Source organism: Hyalella azteca, unplaced genomic scaffold (genome assembly GCF_000764305.2).
Source record: "Hyalella azteca isolate HAZT.00-mixed unplaced genomic scaffold, Hazt_2.0.2 contig7388, whole genome shotgun sequence".
Classification (NCBI taxonomy): domain Eukaryota; kingdom Metazoa; phylum Arthropoda; class Malacostraca; order Amphipoda; family Hyalellidae; genus Hyalella; species Hyalella azteca.
The window spans coordinates 127,724-138,720 of record NW_025937514.1 but is presented as its reverse complement, the minus strand read 5'-3'; the positions used below and the strand labels follow the sequence as shown (position 1 = coordinate 138,720).

Below are 10,997 nucleotides of genomic sequence, written 5' to 3'. Positions count from 1 at the left end.
ATTGTGGACACTTGGAGTTTGGTGAGTGGTCTTATTGTGGACACTTGGAGTTTGGTGAGTGGTCTTACTGTGGACACTTGGAGTTTGGTGCTTATTGTGGACACTTGGAGTTTGGTGAGTGGTCTCATTGTGGACACTTGCAGTCTTGGTGAGTGGCCATATTGTGGACACTTCCCGGTCATTTATCACCTTCACCGTGTATTTGACCCATGCGCTGCAGTGAGTGTCACAATAAGTGTAACCGGATGTTCTATAGGAATATAATATTCAAGTTTACTTTGTACAAAAACAACTTCAAATGAAGATGAGAATTGTTTTTTACCACGTTTTTCTTAGCTCGCTTTCGTGTCTGTGATGATCAAATCTTGCAATCGATATTTCACCAACTTTCCCATTAGCTAGCACTCTGAAACCTTTAGGGAAGCTCAGCTCCCGATAACAATACAATAATCAATAATTTGTTGCACTGGTACGTAATGGCGCAGGTTATGGTACGTAATGGCGCAGGTTATGGTACGTAATGGCGCAGGTTATGGTACGTAATGATGCAGGTTATGGTACGTGTTATGGCACGTAATGACGCAGACTCGCGCAGGTTATGGTACGTAATGATGCAGGTTATGGTACGTAATGGCGCAGGTTATGGTACGTAATGGCGCAGGTTATGGTACGTAATGACGCAGGTTATGGTGCGTAATGATGCAGGTTATGGTGCGTAATGATATAGGTACTCTCAGTTATGGAGGATATACTCTCAGCCACAGTCTTCGTCTGTACACAGCCACAGCTCCACCGGTATAGTCTTCCTGGAAGCTGTACCACAACATGGCCTTACCTCTACACTTGCCCCGCCTCACCGTCTTGCTGCAGCCAATGAGGTTGCGTTAGGTTAGTTAGGGTGGAGAGTCGGGGTAATTGTAGAGGTGGGCGCCTGCTGAGGTGTAGGCTCCATGAAGACTATCTATACTGGCAGGAGCAGTGGTTACGGGCTTACGGCGCCTATGGATTGGAAAAACTTAACTTCATAGGCTACTGAATCCTGTTGCACGCTTGTACATCTGAAGGAATATTACAGTGATAATAGTACAGGACAATGCTGGTCACTCCAGCAGTTCTCCTTCAGGCCCTCAGCCTCTAGCCGCGGCTGCTGCAGGTGCCGCGGCTCGCAGGATCCTCGACTGCCAGTGTCCTCGTGGCTACTGTGGGGTGTGCGTGTCGCGCCGCAGCGCTCCTGACATCTCTGTGTATATAACACCTCTTACTCAGCACTTACTCGCGTCATTCCCAGTGCCACGACTCCTTCACTTTCACATCCTTCACTGAATGTCAGGGAACTGTGTTCACGGCAAACATTCATTAAGTAATTACAGTTTGGAGTTAGTTTTTTAGGCGGATGTTTGGAATGGGAAAAATGGATTACCAGTTGACGCGCGCGTCACGTTTGGAATTTCCCTGGAATCTGGAATGATAAAGTAGCGATGGTTTGAAAAACTCAAGACTCACTTAATGTGTGTTGAAAATGCCGTCATGAGCGCCGTGTGTGCCAGAGGTGAGTGAAAGCAATAAACTTTTTGTGGGTAAAATGCAGCGACTGCAGCGAGTGTTGTACACTGAGACACTGAACACACTGAGACACTGAACACGCTGAGACACTGAACACACTGAGACACTGAACACGCTGAGACACTGAACACACTGAGACACTGAATACACTGAGACACTGAATACACTGAGACACTGAATACACTGAGACGCTGAATGTGCTTTTACCTCTTGGCTGGCGAGTCAAGGCAGCGCCATATCTTGGCTGACGAGTCAAGGCAGCGCCATTTCTTGGCTGACGAGTCAAGGCAGCGCCATCTCTTGGCTGACGAGTCAAGGCAGCGCCATATCTTGGCTGACGAGTCAAGGCAGCGCCATTTCTTGGCTGACGAGTCAAGGCAGCGCCATATCTTGGCTGACGAGTCAAGGCAGCGCCATATCTTGGCTGACGAGTCAAGGCAGCGCCATCTCTTGGCTGACGAGTCAAGGCAGCGCCATCTCTTGGCTGACGAGTCAAGGCAGCGCCATCTCTTGACAGATTTTTGTCGTCGTTTTCTTCTCGCCAAATATTCGTTGTCATTGCCAGCTTGAAGGTGTTGAATTGACCGCACGAAACCACTTGTCATCTCTGATGTTATCTGTAAAATAAATAATATTTTATACTTGCACCTGCAAGAAGTCTGGGGGAGCGTAAAGTGAGGGCTTGTTTTGTTAGGTTAGGTTCAAACAGCAGCGTGTTGGACGACACTCAAACAGCGGCGTGTTGGACGACACTCAAACAGCGGCGCGTTGGACGACACTCAAACAGCGGCGTGTTGGACGACACTCAAACAGCGGCGTGTTGGACGACACTCAAACAGCGGCGAGTTGGACGACACTCAAACAGCGGCGTGTTGGACGACACTCAAACAGCGGCGTGTTGGACGACACTCAAACAGCGGCGTGTTGGACGACACTCGCACAGCGGCAGGACGGGTCGCCCAGTCTTCCTGGAGCGGCTGAACGCCCCCGGGGGCACGAGAAAGATACTGTACAGACATGGGGGGCTAGAGTGCCTTCCTCACTTTCTCCGTCCGCTTTCTATTCCTCCAAAGTCCGCTCTCTATTTCTCCATCCGTTATCTTTCTCTTCTTCGTCCACTCTCAATAACCTCCTCTGTCCGTTCTCTATCCTCTTTCTTCCTGCCCTCTGTTCGTCTACATCCACTCTCTGCTCCACCTCTCGCTCATTATTAGCTGTCTCAGCCTCTCAATCATCTCTCTACAGCACCTCTCTCTCCAGTTAATAACCCTTTTCCCTCTATTACTAAATCATTCTGTGTATTTATCCTCACTTTTACCCTTCACTTCTTATCTACGTGTCTTCTATATCATCTTTTTTGTATTACTCTCTATCTTTCATGACCTATTCTCCATCCCTCCTCCAGCATTTCTCTATGCCCACTAAATTTGCATGCCATGACATATCCTTGGATGAAGTTTTGGACGTCACCGCTCCGGCTATACTGGCGCGCTGCCTCCGTCGTTCGTCAGCTGCAGGTATTCTGTTCGTCCACGCCAACGTAAGCATGTGGTCGACAAGGCCGTCCGACATTTGGACGATACAACCAGCGTTGGCGACAGAATGGTTGTCTAGCATTTTAGGTTGACCAGGTAAAACGTAACCAACGCGCGGCAGGAACACCCAATTGGATGCTGAACATCCGCACTGCACCCGCCTTGAACGGAGTCCACAGCTGGCATCAGTACTCCAGAATGGGGAGCGGTACTCCAGAATGGGGAGCAGTAGCCCAGAATGGGGAACAGCACTCCAGAATGGGGAGCAGTATTCCAGAATGTGGAACAGTACTCCAGAATGGGGAACAGTACTCCAGAATGGGAGCAGTACTCCAGAATGGGGAACAGTATTCCAGAATGGGGAGCAGTACTCCAGAATGGGAGCAGTACTCCAGAATGGGGAGCAGTATTTCAGAATGGGGAACAGTACTCCAGAATGGGGAGCAGTATTCCAGAATGGGGAACAGTACTCCAGAATGGGGAGCAGTACTCCAGAATGGGAGCAGTACTCCAGAATGGGAGCAGTACTCCAGAATGGGGAACAGTACTCCAGAATGGGGAGCAGTACTCCAGAATGGGAGCAGTACTCCAGAATGGGGAGCAGTACTCCAGAATGGGAGCAGTACTCCAGAATGGGGAGCAGTACTCCAGAATGGGGAGCAGTACTCCAGAATGAGGAGCAGTACTCCAGAATGGGAGCAGTACTCCAGAATGGGAGCAGTACTCCAGAATGGGAGCAGTACTCCAGAATGGGCAGTACGAGGGCTCTGAAGAGTGTTCGAAATGTCCGCCAGATCCACCACCCCATCTCGGGCCTGACATGTCAGGATCGGAATCAGGAAGCGAGCTCTGTCCTCGCTCTTTCCCTTTATGTCCTCTTTTTACCTCTTATGTCCTCTCGATCTATTCACTAACTCAAAGCCTTTTTTCCCCTCTCTATCCCTTTTAATGTATCCTTTTTTACATCTCTGCTATTTCCCTCATTTATCCGTTTACCATTTTTCTGCATTCCCTTGCACTCTCTTATATCTGCACTGAAAACTCTGGCTATCCTTCCCCCTTAATTTCTTTCCATTCCCCCTCCTCTCTATCCCCCACTATACTCCTCTCTATTCCTCATCTCTATCCTTCTCTCTATCCCTTTCTATCCACTCCTCTATTCCTCTCTATCCCTCTCTATCCTCTTTTCTATTCTTCGCTTCCTGCTTCGCTAAGTAAAAATGCATTCTATACGCATGACCGCCGTATGGCAACACCTCATGTAATGCATGAGTGCTGTGTGGCAACACCGATATCTCGCGTGATTGCCGTATGGCAACATCTCATGTCACGCATGACTATTGTATGGCAACACCAATATATCACGCAGCACAGTATGGCAACACCGATATTGCCATAAGCCCGGTATAATGGGATGCAGCGTGTAGCTGGTGGAGGTAATGGGGTGCAGCGTGTAGCTGGTGGAGGTAATGGGATGCTGCGTGTAGCTGGTGGAGGTAATGGGATGCTGCGTGTAGCTGGTGGNCTTTCGTGAATAGGGGGTCGCAGCCGTAGGCCACAAATTTTACACTTAAATAAGCCCTGTAGCCAACGCCTAGCTTCACCGTGCATTAACTTTACTCAGCCTCAGAACTAGAAGCCGCAGACTACGCTTGAACTCCGTAATCCAGACAAGCGACACACTGCCGAAAGATAATAGTGCCGTAGGCCTTCAGCCACTGCTTAAGCATGCTCGCTCATAAGCAGGCAGTTCCCCATCCGGCTGTACCTACTCCGGCCTAACCTCTTCGGGCCTAACCTATTCACGCTGTCCCGCCTTACAACCTTCTTGCAGCCAATGACTGGCTCTACCAGCACACTTGGACCGCCTTTGTAACTTCTTGCAGCCATTGAGGTTAGGTTAGGTCCGCTCAGGTTTGTTTTGTGTGAAGAAATGTTGCCACTTGTGTAAGTTAGGCATGAAGAGGTTAGGCCGAAAGAGGTTTGGCCAGATGCAGTGAGGCCATGCTTACATATAGCAAGTTTATTTTGTGGCTGTGGACATGCGGCGCTATGGCTTTGAGCACTTGACTTCATAGGCTGTTATGCCCTCTATAGCGTTCAAACCTATGAAAGGAATATGAACCAAGTGTGAAGTTTGGCAAAGCTGGCCTCCGGCACGCGCCCCAGTATACAGGGGTGGAGGTAATGGGATGCAGCGTGCTAATGCTTCAGCTAATGGGTGTGTGATATGCAAGCGGTTGAGGATATGCTAATTGTTTAGCGATATGCTGATTCCCTTAAGCTAATGGACCTGGAGTGACATGATGACTAAGCTCCACTTTTTGCATACTAATGGACATTATACAAATAATGGTTATTGTAAAAGACCTTTCTCTTAAGGTACTTATACAGATGGAATGTTGATGCCAATATCAGTTCTGGCTCATTTTACCCGCTTGTAGTCTACCCGGCAAGTTATAAGCCTGTACACGAGACATGTATAAGCTGCCAGTATTGTCTCGCCTGTAGCTGCGAGTGAGTGTTCTTAGAGGCTCCAGCGACCTTCCTGAAAATGATTAATCGATAATTAATGTATTATAATAACTTACGAGTTTTTAACGAGTCTTAATAGATGATTAGAATTTCAATTGACAACAGTGTAAGTTTGAAACTCATTGACATGAATTCTGATGAATTCTAAACTTTCACAACTAAAATCGTGACTAACATAAATATAATCTTCTAAACCCATAAGAATTTTAAATTAATGATGTAAATATCAATTATGCCGTCATATAAAATAAAAATTTGACGTTCACTCTTCTTCGATGAATTTTATGTGGATAAAATAATGGAGCCGAAAAAAAGATTTAGCAGATTATGTAAGTTAACAAAATTATGAATAGTTATGAACATGCGAATATTTAACTTGTAATATGAATGTTGGCTATCTTTAATATCAGCCAATCAGGCGGTCGTTTACTGCCACAGCAGCGCTTACTGCCACAGCAACGCTTACTGCCACAGCAGCGCTTACTGCCACAGCAGCGCTTACTGCCACAGCAGCGCTTACTGCCACAGCAGCGCTTACTGCCACAGCAGCGCTTACTGCCACAGCAGCAGGTGCACAGGCCGGGCATCTGATAAGTTGTTCAGCTGCACTGCACCTGACACGGGCCGAGGCTTGAATTTAGAGAACGATCTGAATAATTTGTGTGTCATGTGTAGGCTGTATACTGTACAGCCTGCTGTGTGGTACAGCCTGCTGTGTTGTACAGCCTGCTGTGTTGTACAGCCTGCTGTGTTGTACAGCCTGCTGTGTTGTACAGCCTGCTGTGTTTTCACTCCCTCTCTCTTCCCAATTAACTTACCTCTCTCTTCTTTCCCCCTCTCTTTTTCTCCCTTCTCCTCTCTCTCCTCTCTCTTTCCTCTCAAATCCTCTCTTCCCTCTCAATTCCTCTCTTTCCTCTCTCTTCCTCATTCACTGCCTCTTTTTTTCATTTACTATTTTCTTCTTGCTCTTTTGTTTCTCCTCCCTTCTCTCTCATCTTTCTCATCTCCCTCATCTCTCTCTTCTCTCCCTTCTTTCTCTTCTCTCCCTTCTCTCCCTTCTCTCTTTTCTCTCCCTTCTCTCTTTTCTCTCCCTTCTCTCTTTTCTCTCTTTCTTCTATTTCAGGATAATTAGCCGCTTGACTATTCCATCAGTGGACCCCATTAAACTGTTGGCCAGTTAACCATTAAGTTATTAAACACAAACGACCATTAATTAGGCTGTGCATTAGCCGCTACAGCCGCGCTGGAGCTTCCAATTATTGCGCGCCATTAAAAATAATTAGCAAACGTCCCCCAGGGGGTGGGGGGTGAATCCCAGAGGGAGAAGTGAATCCCAGAGGGAGGGAAGTCCCCCAGCGGGTGAATCCCAGAGGGAGGGGGTGAATCCCCCACCCTACTTGAGATACTCCTGATTGTTAATATAGAACTGTTAAGCATTCATAATATTCTGGGAAGTATGTGTTGTGGAATGTTTACAACTGATGCCTGTTCACGCACATATATAATTAATGACCAGAAACTCACATACTAATAAAAAAATGAAATGAGTGTTGATGGCGAGCTCAGTTCGTTGATGCTGGCGGGCCATTGACTGCACAGCTCAGTGCAGAGGGCAAGGTTTGAACAACTTTTAAATAACGGGCCAAATGATGAGATTTTTTTCTACGGGCGATATTTCATATTCCAGGCAAACTTTGTTTTACAGTTTGTACCCATCGACCTTTGTACCCATCGACCTTTGTACCCATCGACCTTTGTACCATCGACCTTTGTACCTATCGACCTTTGTACCCATCGACCTTTGTACCCATCGACCTTTGTATCCATCGACCTTTGTACCCAACGACCTTTGTACACATTATTGCTTGTTTAATATAATTACGATGAGAAAGATGTTCTGGCAACTATGAATGAGCCCATTAATTTTAATTAAGATAATTATTAACGGGATTAATCTGGTCGCAGGCGCGTCGGTCGTGTGGCGTGTGTGCACGCGACGTCTGGGGCGCCGCACGCTGGCGACGGCTGCGGCGGCGACGCTGCTGTGGGCGGCCGCCGTCGTCCTCCTGCCTCCTGACGACGGAGTGAGTCTCCTACAGCAGCCAGCAGCACGACGCATACAGCAGCAGCACGAGGAACTGCAGCAGCACGAGCAGCTGCAAAGACCGCAGCAGCACGAGGGACTGCAGCAGCAACAGCATGAGTCAGGTGATCAGCTGCAGCTGATACATGACGACCAACGGCAAGCTGTTGTTGTCCAACAAGGTCAGCAACAACAGCAAGATCATAGACAAGAGGGACAAAATCAACTGCAAGATCCCAGACAACACGATCAACAGCAGCTTCCGAATGAGACTAGTTATCGTCTTCCTGAAGATCATAATGGAAGAATTGGGCTGCAGATAAACAGGGAGATGGGGTCAGAACTTTTAGGCGCCGGAAACTACTTGGTCCAAAATATTGGCCGTGTGGCTCCTTTGGGTGATGCAAACGTGCTTAATTATATAATAAACGTTGAAGGTGATCAAAGAGGTGCCATTTCGCCTAGGGGCGCAGAAGGTTCTAGATTAGACGTAGTTTATATTGCCGACTCGTCATTGGATGAGACTAGAAGGAAGTCCGGTGCATTTGCACCAATCACAGTCCAGAAAAAACTGGCGGAGGAATACCATCACAACGAAGGTGGCGACGACAATCTTGCGAATATCAACAAACTAACCTACCTAAGAAATCAGAATAAAGACAAGAAAGAAGGTAAAGACAATGAAGAAGGAAACAATGATATTGATGAAAAGAAAGAACCTCAAGAGAATGAGGGTCAAAAGAGACGTGGAGGAGGCGTTGAAGCCAACGAGGGCCCTTACACCCTGCCCATCCTGAAGGCTCCACGAGACACGAAGGCTTCTGGGCCTCAGAAGGTAAGGACTTCTTTCTTCGGTCTAAATATCTTTGGAATTATTTGTCTGGTCCCAAGAGAATAAAGATGCTTTCCTCTATCTCCAGCGGGTGAATGTTTCCTCCCTGTGTTGGTACTAGGTGAGGTCACTTGCATACCATATTTCTGGTAACATTTATAGCATAACATAGTGATGTCGGCGCTGATAAGTAGGCCTTATGTGGCTTGTCGCCGATTCTTGTACTTTTCGTGACTTGTCCACTGGAGATCTAAAAACAGGTCATTCGACCGGAATCTTTTCCAAACTGTTGATAGTTTGAAATAGCTACTAGACTTCCACCGGGTTCGATATTGTGCTAGGCACTTCAAGTCTGAACATATATTTCTCTATAGTTTTCTCTAGTCAGTGAAGAATGTGTCAAATAAAGCGCAATTGCAAGATGATTTTGACAGCTTAGTTAACTGGGCTGATATTGTCGGTGATTCGAAGCGAGAAGAAATGTTGTCGCGTGGATGAGTTGCAGCGCAGTTTTTTAATTTATAGCCGTGGCCCCTTGTGTTGGTTCTTGTTTCAAATTTTAGTAATATGGGAAAATGGGAAGTTCCTTAACGAATTTTAAGCAAGTAATAAAGTGCTCGACTAAGTTCATTGTAAATTTGAAGCCAATATTAAAGCCATCGATTGAGCTCACGGTAAATTTAGAGCCAAATAACGCAAAATAATTTTCATGTAAATTTCGGGATTAATTTCCGCATCCAATTCCGAAATAAGAATTATTCTTACTTATACCCCAGGCTGTGGGCTACATGGCAAAGCTGGTCGCCACAGGCGACGCCAGACGACTCCTACCTGCCACAGGCGAAAACGCAGGCGAAGCTGACGACGTCGACGTTGACGGAGGAATAAATGGTGACGTAAAACCCACAGGCGACGGCGACGCAGGCGGCGATGAGGGAGGGGTTGTGCAGTTCCAAAAGGCGCGGGGGGTCTACAGCGGCGTGGGGGGCGTCTTCCCCCTGCACCCCGTGGAGTGGCAGGTAACCCCAGGGAGGGGCGTGAATTTTTGTTATGATGAACGTAAACGCAAAACGCATTCATTTTCGCTCAATGTAAAGACCGTAGATTTCTCCGCAATTTTATTCGCAGTCAACGCAGAGGTTATTGGATACACCCACGTTGAAGTTAGAGTTATCGTTAAAAATTACTGGTACCTTATGGAAACGTTGAGAGTTCTTGTTGGGAATTTAGCATTAATTATTATGAAATGTTCTAATTCTCTTTAAAAGCGAATGATACTAATAACACAGCTGACGGTTTTCGTTTAAAAAAATCTGTTCAAGCAGAAGGTGAAGTCGGGCGGAATCTGTCGCTTATCCACTTATTTTTCAGCACAAAAATGGAATGGTTGGCCGCCTCTTGAGCGGCCAACCATCAGCTGGAGGCCAATCATCGGAAGGACCATCAGCGGCAGAAAGCACCCCGCTGCTGGCACTCGCTGGTGTCCTCCTAGGCAAGCTGGCGGCGGACAACCCGCAACTCTCCCCTACCAAGCGACGCTCTCTCAACCTGCAGACCAAAGACGTGCGTACCGTAGAGGTGGTGGGGAGTTGTGGGAGATGGTAGATCTCAGGGATCATCTACAGGTCTCATAGGAGATGGTAGATCATATCTCAGGGATNAGCACCCCGCTGCTGGCACTCGCTGGTGTCCTCCTAGGCAAGCTGGCGGCGGACAACCCGCAACTCTCCCCTACCAAGCGACGCTCTCTCAACCTGCAGACCAATGACGTGCGTACCGTAGAGGTGGTGGGGAGTTGTGGGAGATGGTAGATCTTAGTGATCATCTACAGGTCTCATAGGAGATGGTAGATCATGTCTCAGGGATCATCTACAGGTCTCATAGGAGATGGTAGATCATGTCTCAGGGATCATCTACAGGTCTCATAGCCAATAGGTCGGGCTCACCTTATGACACGATTGTTAGTATGCGGTTGATTATGATAAAAGCCGTTTGATATACATGACTTAGACTTACATGTGTTATACATAAGTAAAAGCCGTTTATTATACATGACTTACACATGTTATACATAAATTATGTGTATTGTTTGTACCCGCAACAGGTGCAGCAGAAGCTGGAGAAGGTGTACGTGCGCCAGCTGCGGGACCGAGGGCAGGTGGTGCCCCTGGTGGGGGGCGGCGAGAAGATTGTGTCCACATTGCGGTCCGCGGTCCGCTTCCCACACTCCCTTAAACACATCCAGCCCCACAACTGGGGACCTGAGTACCGCATCTTCCTCAATGTGTGGGTACCTTGTGGGTAGTGTGCCGTGTGCTTGAGGTGTGCCGTGTGCTTGAGGTGTACCGTGTGCTTGAGGTATGCCGTGTGCTTGAGGTGTACCGTGTGCTTGAGGTGTGCCGTGTGCTTGAGGTGTACCGTGTGCTTGAGGTGTACCGTGTGCTTGAGG

The 10,997-nt window shown here is 47.6% G+C and overlaps 1 protein-coding gene across 1 annotated transcript in view; it reads left to right on the top strand.

Annotated features, from left to right (window-relative positions):
* The first annotated feature begins 1,205 nt into the window (after positions 1-1,205).
* The window catches only part of LOC108683430, a 14,802-nt gene continuing 5,010 nt past the window's right edge, over positions 1,206-10,997 (top strand). Inside the window, exons 1-5 of the mRNA XM_018172744.2 lie at positions 1,206-1,549; positions 7,599-8,551; positions 9,325-9,567; positions 9,920-10,111; positions 10,653-10,838. Of these exons, the coding sequence (XP_018028233.2) occupies positions 1,507-1,549; positions 7,599-8,551; positions 9,325-9,567; positions 9,920-10,111; positions 10,653-10,838 (1,617 nt within the window). The 5' untranslated portion in view covers positions 1,206-1,506. The remainder of the gene's footprint in view (positions 1,550-7,598; positions 8,552-9,324; positions 9,568-9,919; positions 10,112-10,652; positions 10,839-10,997) is intronic.